This window comes from Penicillium nucicola, assembly GCF_028828085.1.
Source record: "Penicillium nucicola strain IBT 29836 chromosome Unknown utg000010l, whole genome shotgun sequence".
Lineage (NCBI taxonomy): Eukaryota > Fungi > Ascomycota > Eurotiomycetes > Eurotiales > Aspergillaceae > Penicillium > Penicillium nucicola.
In genome coordinates, this window is record NW_026643134.1 from 2629745 (window position 1) to 2648903 (window position 19159).

General features: G+C 48.3%; 5 protein-coding genes across 5 annotated transcripts; 3 read left to right on the forward strand and 2 right to left on the reverse strand.

Moving 5' to 3' along the window:
• Positions 1–2578: 2578 nt before the first annotated feature.
• N7511_009535 (guanine nucleotide exchange factor) lies at positions 2579–6126 on the forward strand (the record flags this gene model as incomplete). The annotated part of the gene is made up of 2 exons (XM_057131912.1): positions 2579–3100; positions 3154–6126. 2 exons carry the CDS (start codon positions 2579–2581, stop codon positions 6124–6126), a joined length of 3495 nt encoding a protein of 1164 aa, XP_056979900.1.
• A 3443-nt stretch (positions 6127–9569) lies between these two features.
• On the reverse strand, positions 9570–12506 carry N7511_009536 (putative DNA mismatch repair protein (Mlh3); the record flags this gene model as incomplete). The annotated part of the gene is made up of 2 exons (XM_057131913.1): positions 9570–12211; positions 12263–12506. The coding sequence occupies 2 exons, from the start codon at positions 12504–12506 to the stop codon at positions 9570–9572; spliced, it is 2886 nt and encodes a 961-aa protein (XP_056979901.1).
• A 298-nt stretch (positions 12507–12804) lies between these two features.
• Positions 12805–14149, forward strand: N7511_009537 (uncharacterized protein; the record flags this gene model as incomplete). The annotated part of the gene is made up of 2 exons (XM_057131914.1): positions 12805–12838; positions 12894–14149. The coding sequence occupies 2 exons, from the start codon at positions 12805–12807 to the stop codon at positions 14147–14149; spliced, it is 1290 nt and encodes a 429-aa protein (XP_056979902.1).
• A 447-nt stretch (positions 14150–14596) lies between these two features.
• N7511_009538 (cytochrome P450) lies at positions 14597–16398 on the reverse strand (the record flags this gene model as incomplete). The annotated part of the gene is made up of 5 exons (XM_057131915.1): positions 14597–14689; positions 14742–15512; positions 15576–15694; positions 15757–16009; positions 16093–16398. 5 exons carry the CDS (start codon positions 16396–16398, stop codon positions 14597–14599), a joined length of 1542 nt encoding a protein of 513 aa, XP_056979903.1.
• Positions 16399–17328: 930 nt separating this feature from the next.
• On the forward strand, positions 17329–18688 carry N7511_009539 (uncharacterized protein; the record flags this gene model as incomplete). Its single annotated transcript, XM_057131916.1, has 5 exons — positions 17329–17502; positions 17576–17951; positions 18021–18138; positions 18196–18263; positions 18339–18688. The coding sequence occupies 5 exons, from the start codon at positions 17329–17331 to the stop codon at positions 18686–18688; spliced, it is 1086 nt and encodes a 361-aa protein (XP_056979904.1).
• Between the last annotated feature and the right edge of the window lie 471 nt (positions 18689–19159).

The following is a 19159-nucleotide window of genomic DNA, read 5'->3' on the forward strand; positions in this document are numbered from 1 at the left end:
CTGGCTGACCTACATTAGTGCTTCCCTAGCGACGGGTTTATCACCAACTATAGCAGTCTTATCGTGCTAGTGTTCTTCTTCCACGAGTCATACATCGCAATGAGCATGTGACGACTGAATGATGCTGATGCACGCGTGTAGGAGAATTCGGTCTGCATTTGCGCATTGCAATTGAGGCTGGAAACTGCAGAATCACCGAGTCCATGCAGCTCGGCGAGACAGTTGGTCGCGGGGAGGACGTGCGAGTGATGGAACTTGAGAACCTGGCATATTATATTGTCATTGTCATGCCATGTGGATCGTTACTGGGTAAGTTACTACGGGGGTTTCTGAATACATTTGCCTAGTTCTGGTCAGTTCTGGACCCAGTTGTGGACGGAATTGTCCTATGATATATCCTCATTCTTTCTCTCTCTCTTTTTTTTCTTTTCACATTTGGTTTGGATCAGCTTCTTTTCCCCGGTCGTTCTCAAAGAACGCATTGATCAGGTCGTGTACTGTACGTGTGTTCCACCTGTTTTTGAGTCTTCAACCCTCCAAATAATTCGTACTTTCTTCGGTGGTTCAAAAGTACCGCAAATTTCATTTTTCCTCCGAGCCCTGGCTATTATTACATTTCCACTGGGGTCTTAGACAGGGGCGGGTCTGAACTTGCATCTAGACATTAGTAACTATGCCTCACTATGCAAGCCTCGGGTAGCCCTACGTGTTTGGACCTTTTCAACCGTGGAAGCAAGCTCTCCTTCACGTTTGTGGATCCTATTTGCCAACGCGAACCTGTTCTCTGGTCCTTGCCCCACGCGGGAGGGGAAGCGAAGAGAATGGAGGGGGAGATCTCAGTAGCTTCTGGTTGTCAATGCAGTGGAAACTGTTAACGGGTTTACAGTCGCTATGGGACCTACTGGAAGTGGATAAACAGTACACAAACTTCCCTTAAGAGTATATTACTGTACTCCATACTTGAGAGAGCCACTGTGCTAGTTGCACTCATCTAGAATCACGTTGAAAACGCCCATGCCCCCAAGTAAACAAAAAAGAGTTTTATGGCTGCTGTCACTTTGGGGGCCGGTCGCTGCGGCGTCGATCCCCGGAAGATACTTGACAGGCAACGTGAGCCCTTTTCGTTCTTTTTCGCCCAGACATTATGATGGATCACGTCCTACTGCAGGCTCCAGCACACGGTCAATGCATTGGTCTGATTTAACCCCACAGGATTTATTTCGGGGTGGCAATATGATTGGTCTCGGAGTGGGCGGTTTTCAATTTTTGAACAAATTACAATGAAGAATTCGGTTTGGGGCAGGTTTTTTGGTGGATAACTTTTTTGAAAGGTCTGGATTTGTGTTCGGCAGATGTAAGGACGTGCTTTAGGGGTTACCTTGGGGGGCCCAGCATCTATTAGTCCGCCTAGTGGACGAGGAGCCTCGGTTGGTGGATGATGTATTGGCATTATGGAGAACCAGTTGGGCAAAGGAAAGAGCAGCAGGTGAATACAAAAATGAGCACAGCAACAGACTTGCATGTACAAAGTCGAGTCGACACTATTGGCCGATAAAAGTATAAGGGCCGAAATGAGCCAAACCCCATAGCACCGAACGCATCCGAAGCCGCCAAAGCACCAGAGGCACCGAAATTCTGGATTAAATCCCTAAATAAAAGCCAAATAAATGCGTATGGTCTGTACGATACCCGTCACATTAGATCATAAGTACCCATACACCCCCATTACCGGTGGAGCATGGATCGTCCCGATCGAGTCCCAGAAGATTCACTCCAGAACTATTATTCCACTGATTTCCCTCTCTCTCTTTCTTCTTCATAGTTCCTCTTTTCCTCTTGAACTGCTTTTTTTTTTTCGTTTTTGACTTCACTCTTTTTTGAAAGCTTTGCAATCTGCTGTTTGCTTCATTGCTGCCGGTGGCAATTGCAAAGCTATACTTAGCATTTATCCCTTCGACCCTTGCTTAATTGGGACTCTCTCCCCACTACTTCCACTTCGGCCTTTTTTCCTTGCAGTGATCTTCCATAGAAAGGGTGCACTTACCTCCTCAAATCTCCCTTCATAGGCTGTTTGGCATTGCCCCAACCACTCATCCCTTGGTATAGGGTTGACCTTATTGCGACTCGTCATCCCTCTGGCAGGTGGATGCACCGGACTCCCGATAGGAAGTCTGTTTACTGTTTATAATTTCATTACTTTGATTATTGAGGGTGTGTGTGTGTCGTGCAGCTCAAAGTTTCCTTTTCTATCCTTTTATCCTTTCTGTCCTCCCCTCCCTGGCATTCCAAGCCTCCCCTCCTTTCCTTGGAATTTGCACATTCCAAACATTCGCTCCCTATACTCCCTCTATACTGTCATTTCAGCCCTTCGCCTCAGTCAATTGACCTAGATTGAATAGGATCTTCCCCCAGCCTTCGGCGATCCGATTGCTCCCCTCAATCCTTGATTCTCTTGTCTGCCAGTCCTTCGTCCTTTGGTTTCTCCCAAAAAATGTCAATTGCATCTATCGAATAAACGCCTTTGGTCAGTGACCTCCAGCGCATTGGAACGACTTCTATCTACCGATCCGGACGAGAAATGGAATCAATGAAGCCACACATCCCCCCGTTAAAGATCTCGAAATCCAATTCGAATTTATCTGAACCAAGCGACAGACAAACGCCGAGTCGTTTCTATTCCGCCTGGAGCCAGTCGGAGATGACTCCCCCGTTAACACCACAAGGAACACAAACAAACATGGATCAATCGGAGCCCCCGAGGCCTGTCTTTCACAACTACTTACGCGCCTTTTACCCTTTTCACCCGGCCGGAAACGTTTCGCCGTCGACTGTAACGCTTCCTCTGGATCAGGGAGACATTATCTTGGTTCACTCTGTTCACACCAATGGCTGGGCCGATGGTACTCTATTAGATTCCGGGAATCGAGGCTGGCTACCGACGAACTATTGCGAAGCATACGACCAATTACCCATGCGCCCTTTGCTCAAGGCCTTGACTGATTTCTGGGACATCATTCGAGGAGGATGCGGGTCATCATTGAAAGACTTTGGAAACCAAGATTTGATGAGGGGCCCTATCGCTGGCGTTCGGTTTCTTCTGGTAAGTACCCTTGGGATAGCGGTCTTCATACCACAGGGCTTATAATTCCACAGGAAAAGTCCGAATGTCTCACGAGAGACTCACCTTTAGTAAGGAGATTCGATGGACTGCGGAGGATCCGAAAGGCATTGCTCTCTGATCTGTCTTCGCTGGTGAAGACTGCAAAGAAGTTCCAGGAAGTCGCCAACGGAACACCATCAGAGGACGAAGTCGAGGGAATCCTCGATGAGATGCTTTTGAAGGCTTTCAAGATTGTCACCCGCGGAGTTCGATTCCTCGACGTCTGGAATGAAGAGGTTGGGTTGAGCAGGACTATCGCTGAATTGGAATCAAACGACCCCCGAGCCCAATACGATATGCCGCCCACGCCTGCTTCCGAGAGCTTCTCTTGCGAAACTGAACACCCTGAACGCAATGAGTCACGAATGCTGGAATCACGAATGGAGTCTCGCATGGAGTCACGCATGGAGTCACGAATGATGGAGTCGCCACAGATGAGCCGCAGCCGGATGGACATGAGCAGAGCCTCAACGAGGACCGATTCACTTGACCACCCACCTCGATCAGTATCGGTTGCCACGAAGCGAGTTTCTGTTTCTCATCGCATGTCGTTCTCGGGACCCTCTGCATCGATCTGTGCTCAGAATCTGGCATCAGAGCGACTTGGTACCACTTATGATGCGTTCCTTGGAGTGCTTGGGTCGTTCCTTGGACTTCACATGCAGTCTCGTTCATCAACTGAGCTGGTTGTCACCACCCAGCAGGCAGTGCAGTCATGTCAGGCTTTACTTGATGTAGTCAAGTCAGTTTGCGAGCATGATACCCAGCGCAGTGTGCTTCTAGACCAGGCTCGTGAGTCCATGTGCGACAAGCTGTCTGAGCTTGTCCATGCTGCACACGATGCTTTCCGCCCAGCTCATTCCTCTGACGACGATTTGGTCTTCATGCCAGACGAAGGCAAGCGCCTTGTTGAGGCTGCCACAGATTGTGTGCGAGCTGCTGGCAACTGTGTGGCAAAGGCTCGCCTGGTGCTTGAGCAAATTGGAGACATTGAGCTTGACCCCGAAAACACTGAGATTCAGTCGGAACAAAAGCCAGAAGAGCGACAGGAAATCTCGCTTCGTCTTCCCCCTCCTCCTCTTCAGATCCCCAGCACCACCTACTCTCCTCCCACTCCTGCTCTGACCGACGCCACCACTCCATCCTCCTTACAATCTCACATCACCAACAGTCCTGCCAACCTCTCCGCCTTGTCTTCTCTTCCCAACTCAGCCATCCTCCCTACCCACCTTGAGAACCTGGCTTCGTTCTCATCCACTGATAGTGGATACCCTGAAAGCCATGCCAAGTCCGACCTGATGGAATCATTCGGCCGCAATGTGACAAGCAATGGCAGCAGCTTCACCTACAACAGTCATGCACGTGACTCCGAGATGAGTGGTGTTTCGCAGACCTCCACCCGGGCTACCTCACCTGATATCGGTGGCAGCTTCCAAGGAAGTTTCCATGGACCTTCGCTGAAGGAGAGTATCAGCTACTCGACCCTTGCTGAGGAGAACGAGGAGACTGAGGCCCACCTTTTGGAAAAGACCTACGCCCACGAGCTGATCTATAAGGAGGGCTCAGTGATGGGTGGCAGTCTTCGGGCTCTCATCGAAAAGCTCACTGCTCACCAGTCCACTCCCGATGCCATGTTTGTGTCAACCTTCTACCTTACTTTCCGTCTCTTCGCTACACCGCTCGAGTTCGCCGAGGCTCTCGCTGAACGCTTCGAGTACATCGGGGATACTCCCCACGCCGCTGGACCCGTCCGCCTGCGTGTCTATAACATCTTCAAAGGCTGGCTGGAGTCTCACTGGCGCCACGACCGTGACAACATCGCCCTTGATTTTATCCTTCACTTTGCTCGGACGAGACTTGTTTCTGATTTGCCCACTGCTGGCAGACGTCTCATTGACTTGGGCGAGAAGGTATCTGCAGTTCATGGACCCGTTGTGCCCCGCCTGGTCTCATCCATTGGCAAGACCAACACCTCTATTGCCTCATACATCCACCCAGACACTCCCCTGCCCTCCCCCATTCTTGGAAAGAAGGAGACCAACCTTCTCAAGTCGTGGAAGAACAATGAAGCCTCGATCAGCATTCTTGACTTTGATCCTCTTGAGCTTGCTCGGCAGTTGACCATCAAGGAGTCCCGCATCTTCTGTTCCATTCTCCCCGAGGAACTCCTCGACACGGAATGGACTAAGAAGTCCGGCTCCCTGGCTGTCAATGTTCGCGCCATGTCCACTTTGTCGACAGATCTCGCTCATCTGGTTGCTGATTCGATCTTGTACCTCGAAGAGCCCAAGAAGCGTGCCACTACCATCAAGCACTGGGTCAAGACTGCCAACAAGTGTCTCGAGTTGAACAACTACGACTCACTCATGGCCATCATCTGCTCATTGAACTTGTCAATGATCTCCCGTCTCAAAAAGACATGGGACATTGTTTCCCAGAAGACCAAGACGACCCTCGAAAACCTTCGCAGCATCGTCGATGTCTCTCGCAACTACGCGGTACTTCGTCAACGCCTCCAGAACCATGTTCCTCCCTGCCTGCCCTTCGTTGGTACTTACCTGACCGACCTCACATTCGTCGACCACGGCAACCAGTCGCTCCGTACACTACTCACCGACGAGAGCGAGATGGCAGTGATCAACTTTGACAAGCACATGAAGACCGCCCGCATCATCAGCGAGCTACAGCGCTTCCAGATCCCTTACCGCCTGACCGAAGTTCCCGAACTCCAGGCTTGGTTACAGAACGAGCTTGTGCGCGTGCGTTCCAACGGTGAAATCACCGCCCAAAACTACTACCGCCGCTCTCTGGTTCTCGAACCCAGAGAAGCATCTCGTAGCGCAAACACTCTCCAGTCGCAGTCATCCGACTACAACAACTCCCTTCTCGACAACGCCAAGGACAAGTTCGACTTCCTCTCCTGGACCAACCAGTCCAAGGCAAAGTCCGTTCCAACCCATGGCTGATCAATCTCTAAACCTATCTTTTACCTCACCAACTCATGACTGATGACCCAACTACCTATCTTATTCCTCCTACCTGCTTCAGTGGTGCTCTATTCCATACCCTTCCAACCCACTGCTCTACTATGCTCGCTTGCATCATTCCATTCACCCCAACGCCACATCATACCTGCGATCTGTGAATATCCAACCATCTTCTTCAGCTTACAATTTTTTTTATTTCTGGGCGGCGCCTTTGATATCCTTTGTTTTCGCTATTCTCAACGAGAATCTAGCCTTCGAAAAGCGGCTATGGAACGGGATCTGGCATTCGACATGGAGTTTTACCAAGCGCCTTTACTTGTTTTGTGTTTCTTTCTACTGTGAGATCTTAATTTCTGTTATATCTGTATTCTTTTTCGGTCGGGGAACTGGAAAACGGGGGAAAAAGGCGGACCCTGGGGGGCTGGAAAAAGGGGTTTTCTTTCTCTCTCTGGTTCGGATTATTCCCTCTACACAGGACTTTTGTTAGCCTCGCGGCTTCTGTACAGGAGCTCGTTTTAAGCCATCTGCAATGCAATACGCTTACTGATTCAATCATCTATTTCCACCAGTACGGTTCTGTAGACTGCCTGTAGCCGTAGAAGTCCTACAGCAACCTGACACCTCACCTCCCAAACCCTCCACCGTACAATGTACAGTAAGATTACACTCCAGTCAATACAACAGCCATGTCCAGTCCTCCTCCGTACTCTGCTCACCGGCGGAGACGCCACAAAGCGGCATACGACGGAAGGCGTGCCCGGAAACAAGCCACATTGAAGACTTTATTCCAAATCATCGCCATGGCAGCACATTCACATAGGAACCCGACGACACATCAAGTCGAAGAAAAGTCCAAATCATTGTACAGAACATCGACAATAAAGACCCTGCAGGGCATGTCTCAATGACCCATCACTTACTGTACTTCTATCTCACATAAGGCCTTGCCCATTGTCGTGCTCGGGAACCAGCTATAGGACTTCGTAATCCGTCTACAAGTATCAGAAATAAGAAATGCAGTAGGAACTGAATTCCGTTCGGCATTCCCATATCTCCATTCGATTCATGATAATGTAAAGGTTGATTCAATGAGAGGTTCTGGGATACCTGGTTACTGTCGTTGGGATTGTGGTTAAGTGTGGAACTGGAATGGAATCAATGATTGATACTGTGAGGTTTGGCTCGCTCCATAGAGTGATTTTTCGATGTCCCGTGAAACAAATCACGCTTAGTTTAGTTAGTTTTGAAAAAAGTCTTGATCTTGTACTGTACGCCCCGAATCCTGGGCTGGGGTTGGATTTGCGTATACATGACCCGCAGAGCTTTAGTTGGGAGCAAGTTACTAATTTTTAAGCATTGAGAGCTTGTTTGCTTGGTGAAACACCACCATTTGGACTATTGATCATCTAGACAGTAACTTAACGCTAAATCAAGAGTCTCGTACGTCTCAGGAAGCACCAATAAGTAATGATCGACTCTAGCTAGAGATAAGTCAAAGTTAATCTTGATCACCTGTCCAATGGCCATACCATTGAGTGATTTCATCTAAGAAGAAATCCAGTTCAGCCGCTATGGTTCGTAAAGTGAGGAAATTACCATTCATGTCACGTTTACAATTGGGTCCCTGGGCAACTAAGCGAGGAATTCAACTACTACGTACGTCCATGGATGTACTAAGTCGAGTGAGTGACTGGCATGAAACAATCACGTCCTCAAACTCTATAGAAGAAACAGGCGAAGTCTCGGAAAAACGAATAAACATGATCATCGCTCGACGCCATCACCTGACAATAATCAATATCGGATCAACTATCGTGATCAAACTTCGCTAGCAACTACGCTAAGGCTTGTTAGTGACTCTTGATCTTGGGTCGTTGACTCTGGTTGCTGTGCCCATCTTTGCGTGCCGAACATGTTACTATGCATGATGGATGATCTCGTAATGATTTCAATTTGTTGTACTAGTGAACTCGGACCTGGCTATGTGTCTGTTTTGGGGTGCTGGTTTCATCGGATACTGGCGGAGTACGCATGTCCTCTTCTTCCGTGGGTTTCTATGTACAACTAATAATTGAAACTCAGGCTTTCGCTTAGAGCTAGAGCAGAGGACAGATGGTGTTCTGAAGAATCGAAATGGCTCTTTTTTCTGATTTTGAAACAATCCCGAAATGTTCGGATTTGGCTATGTGTGGTTCGTATTGTATCTATGAACCCACTTACTACGAGAGGTTCCCAAACACAGTGGAGACTGTATGTGAACATGGCCATTGAAATTACCTAACATTAATTGTCTGTACAGTAACTTAACTATGTACTAGTATCTGTAAAGTGCCAAGCATATCTCGAGCCTCGAAAGTAATTCCGGTCAACTAACTCACCACGTCACATAAACCCAACAAGCTTTGTATAGTGTCCGATCCAGCCAAAAGTCAGATTGAACCATGACGCAAATAATTGAAGATCAAAAGCCCAGTCCAGCTGTCAGTGCATTCCATCAGATTCTATTTCTATTAGTGGCTGATCCTTGCATAAACTCTACGCCACATTTCCAAGCCCTCGGTACAAGTACTGTGTGTGTGTGTACGGTCAACTTACAACAGAGTCGTAAGTACAGTATTGTAAACCCCAGATCGGGATACAAGGGATGCATCCGACAGATCCCAAGGTCGAACTAAAGCAAGATTATTTCGGGAATCCCAGATATGAGTGGACGATCTGCTTGTCAGACATGTGATGTATTAGAGCCAGTGACCGCAGTGGTCAATACAGAGAAGGCGTCAAAGCCTTGCAAGCCCAGGACGGAACGAAATTTTCTTCATGTCATGCATGGTTTATGCACGATGTATCTTGTTCATGCTGGTTCATGCAGTCATGCAAACTCTAGTAGATGCAAACTTGGCAAATAGGATGCACCTTGCCTGCAAGTTGTCCAATTGTTTTGAAGTAAAGCGACTGAGAATGCAGTGTTGAATGCACAAGGTGCGTTCATGTATCTCTGTGTTTCAATGTGTATTGGAAATGGAAGATTTATTTCGTTTTCTTCCATGTGACCCAAGGCGAAGGGAGGTGATCAGTCATATGTACTAAGAAAATCATGTCCAGGGTTCCATGAGGGATTTTCTATGAGGGTTAGGTTAGGCAGCTGGGCAACAACACATTCCGAGCTGCGGCCTTGGGAGAGGGGAAGCGATAGATCATCCACGAAAAGACGAAGTCTGTGTGCGGTTACGGTATTGTAGGACGCTGGCGACGAAGAGGCCGCAATTTACTATTACGATGAACCGTGCAAATATGGCGAGCCTCAGAATTTGCCAGACTTAGCCCTGTAGACGTGGCATCCAATGATATAATATCGGGAGTTCTAAAGTCCAAGCTGCCCGGAAGGATATGCCTGTATAGAGCCAATGACCAAGAGAACTATGTTAAATACTGTACTGAGACCGAAAAGCCTGCATGAAATCCATATCCTGTTCTTCGTCGCGAGAAGCCGTTGCCCTGGTATCCAAATGCAATGGCAGGGATGCGGCAGTTTTGGAAAAGGAACGAAGATCGAGTATTGGGACCATCGAAGGGCGCCCATGCGCACACTGGAATGGAAAGGCGCAATGAGCCAGCCGAGCGACCAAAGCTTGGCACTCCTCGATGCTCAGATGATCATTGAACATGATAGCAGTGCGACAGGCGCGAGAATGTAGAAGTTCAACTATACCGTCTGGGCATCCGTTCATCTGCTGAACCCATGCATGAGAAGTGAAGGATGTTGTTTTGGGTGTGAGCGTCGTGATTTCGCAGTCAGACAGATCCGAGTCCAATCCCAGCTCTTCAGTGGCAAAGGTACTTTTGAACCGGAATGGCTTCTTGTCATTCTCCTCGCTTGACCAAATCTCACGTCTCATCAAGTCAAGCAGTACATGAGGTTCAAGGCGACAGCGCTCAGCTATGAGTGCAGGGAGAGTGTGGATGGTGACTTCGGCAGCAGATTTGGTCTTCAATTCGGTCGTATATAGGATACCCCAGCCCGAGAAGAAACTGTTGTACTTTCGGAAAAGATGACTCTCTGAGGATGAAACTTCGAATGCCACAGAAGCCATCTGAACAGTTCGGACTTTGGTTCCTTGATCCGGAGTCACTGTTGTACCAGAAGAGACGAACATGTCGCCAAACAACTGTTCAACTCGGCATCGCTCATCCGCTGCATGCTGATCTATTAAGAGCAGAGCATCGGTTGAACTCTGATCCTCCCCAGGCTTCTCGCCAGCAGTATTTACTTTCGCAAGAATGAACTTTTTGTCCACCTGGGCAATGACCTCTGCGGTTTGGAGGCCGCGACGTCGAAGCTTACCTCGGTATTTTGCAACCTGTGCCATCTCCAGAGACTCAATACCTTTGAAACAATCGTGTGAAGTAGGCCGATTCTGTTCACTGGTTGAATCTAGACCCAGATTTGGTATAGGAATTTCCGTTCGAATAAAAGCAGGATTCTCCCATGCTTTCATTAAGCTTTCCATCCAAAAGCTCTGTGTTGGAAGTTTCGATGAGGTACCAAGAGAGTCCGTGGAGCGAGATGTCTGAAGTGTTGATTGTCGAGGACGTTTTGTTTGACCCGTGCGAGGATTTATGAGATAGGCCAATTTCGAATGCGGATCAAGCCAAGTGATCATTTTGTCTGCAGATGGGCCATCAAAATCATCCTGCCGTCTCGTTATATCTTGTTCCGCAGACTTTGACATAGGCAGACCGGACGAAACTGTGAAATTTGTGCAATCTCTGTCTCGATCTATTCTTGACCCAGTTGAGGTATCCAATGGTCTCTCACCCTCACACGTTCTCAGCTCGGCGTCCAAATGCTGAGCTGGCAGAGGTTGAGAATGTACCCTTTGGTCTTTGGCTGCTTTGACCCTTGACCAATTGGTGAAGCTTGGTCCCGAATTGATGGATTGAGGTCTTGGAAACGACGGAAATTTCACGCGGTCGCTCAACGCTTCCTCAGTGGTTGATGCAGCCTTGTCCTGGCGCATAGAGTCATGGGCTACTTCGGACCCTTTGGATCCTGTAGAGCCAATGCTCCGAGTTCGATCCGATGACAGTGTCTGCCGCTTGGTTTTACGGGGTCGCATGTTGTGCTGTCTCAAAAACTCATAAACCATGGCTCCGAGCACATCAACAATGCGTTGAATTGACTTCTCGGATTCCGGAAGAGGCTCACGTGTATTATTGTCCCGTCTGAGAGCAATTTTCGTGTCGACGCATATATAAAACATTGGCCACTTGTTGATGGGCTTTGCCCAGCTTCTGGTACTCGCATTGCCGAAAGAATCTTTTCGACTCTCCAAAATAGCGTCGGAGAAAACTTCAAGGTTCCCAAAATCGGACAACGCGAACAGCCTGTTGACCTCTCCGTACAATAGGTTCGAGCTGCTGCGTGACAGCAAAGGCTCTTTTCCTAACGAGATGAATTGAAATTTTCGAGTTGGGCTGGGTGATAGAGAAATTGCTGCTCTAATGGTGAGATCAGGAACCGAAGCAGACAGTTCATGCCAAGATTCCACGTGTCGAGAAGAGATTAGCCCCGACTGTGCGAGTATTGAGCCAATACGCTTGAGGTTGAAGTCATGATCCCTGTGTGAGACGTGTAAATCGGACACAGATCTAGCGCCAAGACGAATGGACATCCGTCTATTTTTCTCGGCATCGGAGACAACCACTTTCGAGAGCTGGGGATTCGCCAACAAGAGAGACACCAATGAGTATCTCAGGTTATTCCACTCTCGCTCCATCTCATCAGACTTCTGAAGAGCAAGTGCTCGACTCTTGACACGAACTGGCATGTTCCCGAAAAGGTCATTGACTTTGACAGACGTGCCATGGCTGCTAGAGCGGAGCTCTTGACACGGCGGCACAGGAATCAACCGCGCAACAGGTGTCGAGTGATGCAATATGACTGAGTTGGTGCTCTTGTATTGCATATGATGAGAGGTGACACTCAACAAAGACAATGAGGCCAGTGAGGCTAGGAACAGCCCACGCTGGCCAAACGAGCCGCTCAAATTGAATTTAGACGTATCTAACGCAGGTGTTAGCAGAAAGGAAATAGCGCAAAGACCTGCATACATACGGTGAGCTTTACCGAGCCCTCCTGTCTCTTCAAACTCAGCTGGAGGGATTCCATCTCCATCGTCTTCAACTATACAACCACCGCGTTTGAAGTCGACTGTCACGGATATTGTTTGTGCATTTGCATCCAAGGAATTCTTGACCAAATCCACAATAACGCCATTCAGGTCAGAAATTGAAGTTGATGAGTTAATCTTTGCTATCACATCAGGGGGCAGCGCTTGTATTGGTTGAGAAGAAGACATCGACGCAGGTGTTTGATAGTTTGTGATTCACTGTGGCATTTCCCCGCAGGTAAAGAAGTTGGGAGCACGACTAGATGATGGAATCATGGTGTCACATGCCTTTCTCATTTCAACTCTCTTCGAAGAATTGCGAACACTTCTGAATGAAGCCAAAGTGAAGATGCTGCAAGTATGTGAGAGGCAAGGGCACATGACGTCCGCGGATAAACAGTCCTCCCGCCTCCACTTGCCTCGGCGTCCAATCCTCTCCCTGATCCCTTGTCTGCCCACAAGGGTTCTGAAGCCTGTACAGCCCATCATGGCTACTGCTGAAGTTCCTGCAAGGGTGCATGGTAAGTTCAAGTCCTCTTCACCATCAAAGCCTGGCTGACCCCGGATGCCCAATAGATCGAAATGGACGCCGTCGCCCGTTCTCCAGCTGGATGAAGCGCCTGGCGAATCTCAAAAGCTCCTCTGATTCAACGTCAAACCGCTGGTCTAACAAGCGTCACTTGAATAATAAAAGCAAGAAGAGCGATCAAGGCAACAATCCTTACCCCCTCTCCGGAACGATCAATCGTCACACAGGCAACCAAACACCCACCGACTCGTACACAGATCAAAACTATGGCTCAGAATGTCGCTCACAAGGTGGATCCTCCATGGTCTTATCGAATTATGACAATCCGGCTCCTATGACCAGTGCGAAATCGAATGCGCCAACGATTTCGACCAACGGTGACACCACCTTTTCCGAAGCCGCCTACTCCAAGGCTGGCACTTTGGCAACTGGCACTGAAGGTCAGGGTGGGGGAGAAGGTAGCACTTTCTCATCGCCCGCACCCTCGGTTCGATCGTTGACAACGACCTTGACCACGGTACACTCGGCTGCACCTTCAACTCAGTTGTACAACACGTACCCCAATCACCATGGACACCAAAATGGCAGCTCGACAAATGGATCTACGAGCCAGCAAGTTCAATTCTCACACCAATTTCCCTCAACTTCGTCGCCCGCCACGGCAGTACCTTCGCATCTGGTACCCAGCCATTCAATGACTTACAGCACCGCAACCGCAAACAATGTCTTGACTGATAATGCTTCCCTCCTTACTCTCGCAAGTTCTTCCAAGAGACGTCGCCGCAACTCCCTCGATACCAATGCATCTGTTCGGGGGTTGGCCCCGTCCTCGGTATTTGGCGGGAGTCGCGAAAGTCTTCCACTGAGTGTTTTGAGCGGAAACACGAATGACGCATCCAACGCATCTATATTCAATGCATCGGGTGTTCTGAGTCGGCCAAGCATTGTTGGACTTGCCAGTGCAGAGCGCATTAGCGTTTATTCAGCCTCTGGCGCTACCCCACTAGCCACCAGCACCGAGCGCACCGGCTTCTACACTACCAAGCAGACAGCCAGTGGTGACGGGGCCAGTATACGCAGTGGTGTGCAATCGCACAGTCGAAATGACAGTACTGCTGCCAGCATTATCGGTGGTGTTAGCTCTCCATTAGCCCTCAATGGTCGCATGAGCCGCCGAAGCTCCGGCTGGGGAGAAATCACTGGCGAAGAGGATAACAACGAAGATAGGCGGACCGAGATGAAGGAGGAAGATGAACCATCAACCGAAGATGAGAATGGCGCTGATGAGCAACAGAAGAAATGATTCCCACATGGCACGATCGCCGTGTTTCTGCTGATCATCATTGACTGGCGAAGCTTGACGCTTAAAGCTTGAATGACGTTACGGAAGACATTCGGAATTTGAGCGAACAGCGATTCTTTACTACATAATGACTTGATGCATGGGGCTTGCGGGTTCGGTTAGTTTTAATGGCTCGGCGTTTCTAGGTTGGGAACTTTGATACCCTATGCGGTATGGACAAATTGATTATTACTACTTTTTTTATTGCATGCAAACTTGTATCTCGTACTTCGTTATAGTCTAGATTAATTCCCAATATCAAGGTATGTTCTTGCAACCTCCCCTTGTGAATAATCGGCCAAGTCTACATAACACGAGGAAATGAGAGGCCAAAATGACAAGCCAATATAGGCAAAATTTGATATATGAGTGAGCAAACAATCTTCCTATCCCTCGAGAGATACCAATTTACCGACGCCGAATGAGCATAGGCATATCATACTGATACACAAACCAAGCATTGCGATACTTCCACTCATGCTTAGGGTCAACAAGTTGAATCTGTCCTCAAATCAGTACCAAGAACACCAATCAGATATAATAGACAACTCACATCGAACAAGCTATAAAGCGTCGCAATCAACTTTTTGATCTCCAGCATAGCCAAATAACGACCCATACAGACACGACCACCGCCACCAAAGACAAAGTCAACTGTATCCTTCATGCGTCTCTGCCGCTCCTCGAAGTGTTCAGCACTCTCATCCTTGTCCTGCAGCCAGCGATCAGGATTGAAGGTATCAGCATCCTGGCCGAAAACATCATAGTCGCGGTTCGTCACAAAGGGATTGATGCCTGCTTTCGTTCCTGCAGGCAGATGTCGTCCATCTGGGAGTGTAAATCCATCTTCTGGAACAACCCGTTCGAATATCATTGCAATGCCGGGGTTCATGCGCATGGATTCGCGGATGACGGCGTCAAGATAGGCCAAGTCACGGATCTCCTTCCAAGGCGCAGGGGCAGATATACCTGCATTGTTCAATTCCGCGACGAGTTTGGCTGTTGCTGATAGGTTCTTGGATAGGTAGTACACTGTTGCCCTCATGGTGGCTGAGCTTGTGTCGCCTCCGGCTAGGATGCTTAGCATTAGCCAGTTGACGATTTGATTGTCGTCCACCATGTCTGGCCATGTTTTCTTGAGTTGGACATATTTATCGAGAGTGTGGTCAACGGTGCCAGTGGACATGTGCTTTTCGGCTAGTTGGGCTTGATATTCAGCGACAACTTTGAAGGCATATAGCACCCCAGTTAATGTGGGCTTTGGGCCGATGCGCTTGATCGGGTTTTTGTCGAGCAAATTGTCAATCCATGGGATTTGAGAGACCTATTTAGCAGTAAGATTCATTTCCGTGTCAAGGTCGATCTGATGATGAGAGGACCGTCTTACCGGTGCGAAATATTCCAGGCCAGCAGTTGAGTCGGTGATAAGATCATTAACATCCTTCTCCTGATCTATGAAACCATAATGGCGACCGAAACTGAAATTGGCGGTGACATCCCATGCAACTTGACAGGTGTTAGCCTCTACATAACCCCCTAATTCAGGGGGCGCCTCCCGGCATACTCACAGAAACCAATCCATGCATCAACAGGACAAATCTTTCCCGCGCTATCGCCATCCACAAACCTCAAAGCGAGCTTGTCGACAAACTTGTTCAGGGTCTCATCGATAAGGGGCTCATATTCCAAGACCTTGGTCATAGTCCAAAGACTCCGAATCGGGCGAATATTCTGATTGTGCCATTCCTCATCTTGCGTATTGAAGAGATTCGAAAGTCGGTGTCCTTGAATCAAAACATCGTTAGGGCGATACATGTCGCTCTATACAGTAGTTGCAGCAGGTTAGCAAGCGCCACATTAAGCCATGAACAATAAGCTATACGTAAGGGGTCCCAGTATCGAACCTTCTTCCACGGATTGCGGGTCGAATAAATCGTCCGAATAAGACCAGGGTCCGAAAGGCTCACGCAGTTCGGGCCAATCTGCACAGCTACTCCATACTTGCGGTGCAGCTCGACGTGTTTCTGATCGACACGTCCACGGTAGGTATGAAATGCACGCCAAAAGTCCGTTAGCTTGGCCAGTGCTGGACCGGGGACGGACCTCAGTCGCGAAAACAGTATATTCCAAATCAGGCCTGTCATACAAAGCAAGCCTAGAAATGCAAGACTTTGGGCCCACAGGGAAGGATTTGAGACCAGTTCCGACATGGTCGGTTGGTCACGAATTGCTTCCAAAGTACGTGCAGGAGGCGTTACTGTTTCAATTTTCTGATTTCAGGGTGCAGGCAGTAACGTACAATATGGCAGACGTGAAACACGGTTCACAGTAGCTTTTTAAGAATTCCCCAGAGCTCCGAGCACTAGGGCTTCGTTTACGGGAGTTACAGTTTGACCATTCTCACCACGAGGTGCGAGCGGGGTACGAAAGAAAGGCGAATCGCACAAAGGCGTTCTAGACAGTGATTTTGCCTTGTCGCCGGCCTTCTGGATACTATGTCCTAGCCGCATTAGTGTCCTGCAGACGGGGGTGAACGGGATGTGGAACCCTTTGTTTTACGACAGCGATGAATGGCTGCTTGGAAACACCGACACTTCAGCACTGGCCAGAAAAACCCTCCAATATGACAGCGGCGCAGCCCTAGCGCCCGAACAAGACTCCAAGTGCCAGTTTGCCTCCCGATGCCGCACATTACAATGTATGGCCGATGACCGTGCGTTGACTAGCCGGGTTGAAATTTCACCAAGGTCATTGGGCAAGCCACCGGACCACTACCCGTTACAAGACCTACAGTACTTATAATCTTGATAGATCCATCGCTATGGTAAGCGAGTATATCCACGCTTTTCGAGGTTGGATGGATACCTGCTAGCGCTGATTGCAGCCCGATCCTGGGGATACGAATTGGCCTTATGAAAATCGACTTGTCCGAAGCGCGCAAATCCCCGTGTCATATTTTGAGACCCATAAGGTTATTACTCCAAAATGGAATCCTGTGTTTGTGGACGTTTAAATCCCATTGAATTCCCACAAGAGTGGGGTGATAATAACCTAAATCTACGGCGTTTTAAGGCTTGGGGCGTTGAATACACAGTTCAAGCATACACTTTTGATTTTGTTTCTGTGGATCGACATTCAGCATGGCATCTACATTGAATGACGACTTCCTATCGGAGACGCGGGCTCCCACGGTGAAGGGTGTGATGTGGGTGATGTCGCTTATACCTCTACTATTCGTTGCCATGCGCTTGTATGTGAGGATATACTTGCGGAAAGTATTTGGTTGGGATGACGGAATTGCGATTGTTGCAATTGTAAGACAACTACTTTCAAGGATTGCTTCCTGGTTAGATTAGATGAGTGGAACTAACTTTACTTGCAACATAGTGCTGTCTGATTGCCTACGCGGCTGTTTGCCATGTCGCTGCCAATCTTGGCTTGGGTCAGCATCTGCTCCTCGTCAAAGAAAACCCTAATAATCTCATCGAAGTCGGGTTGCTGTGCAACATTGGCGAAACACTGGCGATTATGGCCTGCGCACTTGGAAAAACTTCCTTTGCTGTCACGTTGCTGCGCATTGTGGTTCATAGGTGGATGGTTGTCTTGCTCTGGTTTGTGATTATTACGATGAATGTTGTCAACACTTTGACTGCGCTCTTCGTGTTTTTACAATGCAAGGATCCTCGGCATCTATGGAATCCAACGATTCCATCGGAATGTTGGCCCTCACACGTCTTCACTAACTTTTCTCTCTTTGTTGGCGGTAAGTTTCCTTGTTTTTGTCCATATGTTCTTCTTATGATCAACACTAACTCATTCCTTCCATTGACAGCATATTCTGGAGCTCAGGACTTTATTTTGGCATTGCTTCCCTGGACAATTGTCTGGAATCTGCAAATGAAGAAGAAGGAAAAGTTTGGTGTGGCGTTCGCAATGAGCCTTGGAATCTTGTGAGTCCTGAGCTGAAGAAGAACTGTTGGAATTTCCTAGACCTAACCGTTCTATAGCGCCGGTGCGGCGTCTATTGTAAAAACAAGCTACTTGGTGGCTCTTTCAGCCAAGGCAGACTTCACTTGTAAGAACCACTCTTCATTTCCATGGGCTACTGATGTTACCCTCTATGTCAACCAAGACTAATCAGTATATCTAGGGGAACTGGCTCCACTTCTTATCTGGGCAGCAGTCGAAGACGGTCTGACGATCACTGCAGCATCCATTCCTGCCCTCAAGCCTCTCCTCGCTAGCATATTCCCCAGCTCTACGTCAGAGCCCTATAATATGGCCGCCTATCCACAAAAGAAGCCAGTGCAGAGGGTTTTCGACAACACTGAAGGCGAGACACAGACGGACATCGGACATACGACAATCCATGATTCAGGCAGTGAAACTGCGATATTGGACCCAGAGATGATGATGCCGGCTTCTCCAAAGCTTGAAACTATCAATATGACCACCGAGGTTCTGGTGACATATAACAATGACAGCCCTCAGCATAAATAATGCTTGGGTCTTGTATAATAAGTCTATCTCAAAAGAAGCATTTCTATCATTTATTAGCTAATTGCATATTAATCTTGGGCAACTGAAGTTTTTCATGGAAAAGGCTTTCATCCTCAGTATGAAAGACTAAAATTTCCACAAAGGTAAGGTGCAGCTCTGGGACGCCCGCTGTCCATATATTCCAGCGGCGGTATCCAGGATTTTATAGTATCCGGAGCCGCTCCGGCTCCCGAGTATGCTCAAACTCATAACGCCTAGTTGGTCATGAGAAAAGTGGTTCTCGACAAGCTAAACTTTATCGAAGCTCAGCCATGTAAAATCTAGATGGGAGAAATGAAAAAGGTCTCAATAAACTATACAGGCTCTCAGATCGGGATATAGGTGGCACACATAATCAACATAACAGTTATAAACCAAAATATCTTGAGCAGATCTCGACCAGGCCCTTTAATTGGGTGAAATAGAACACAA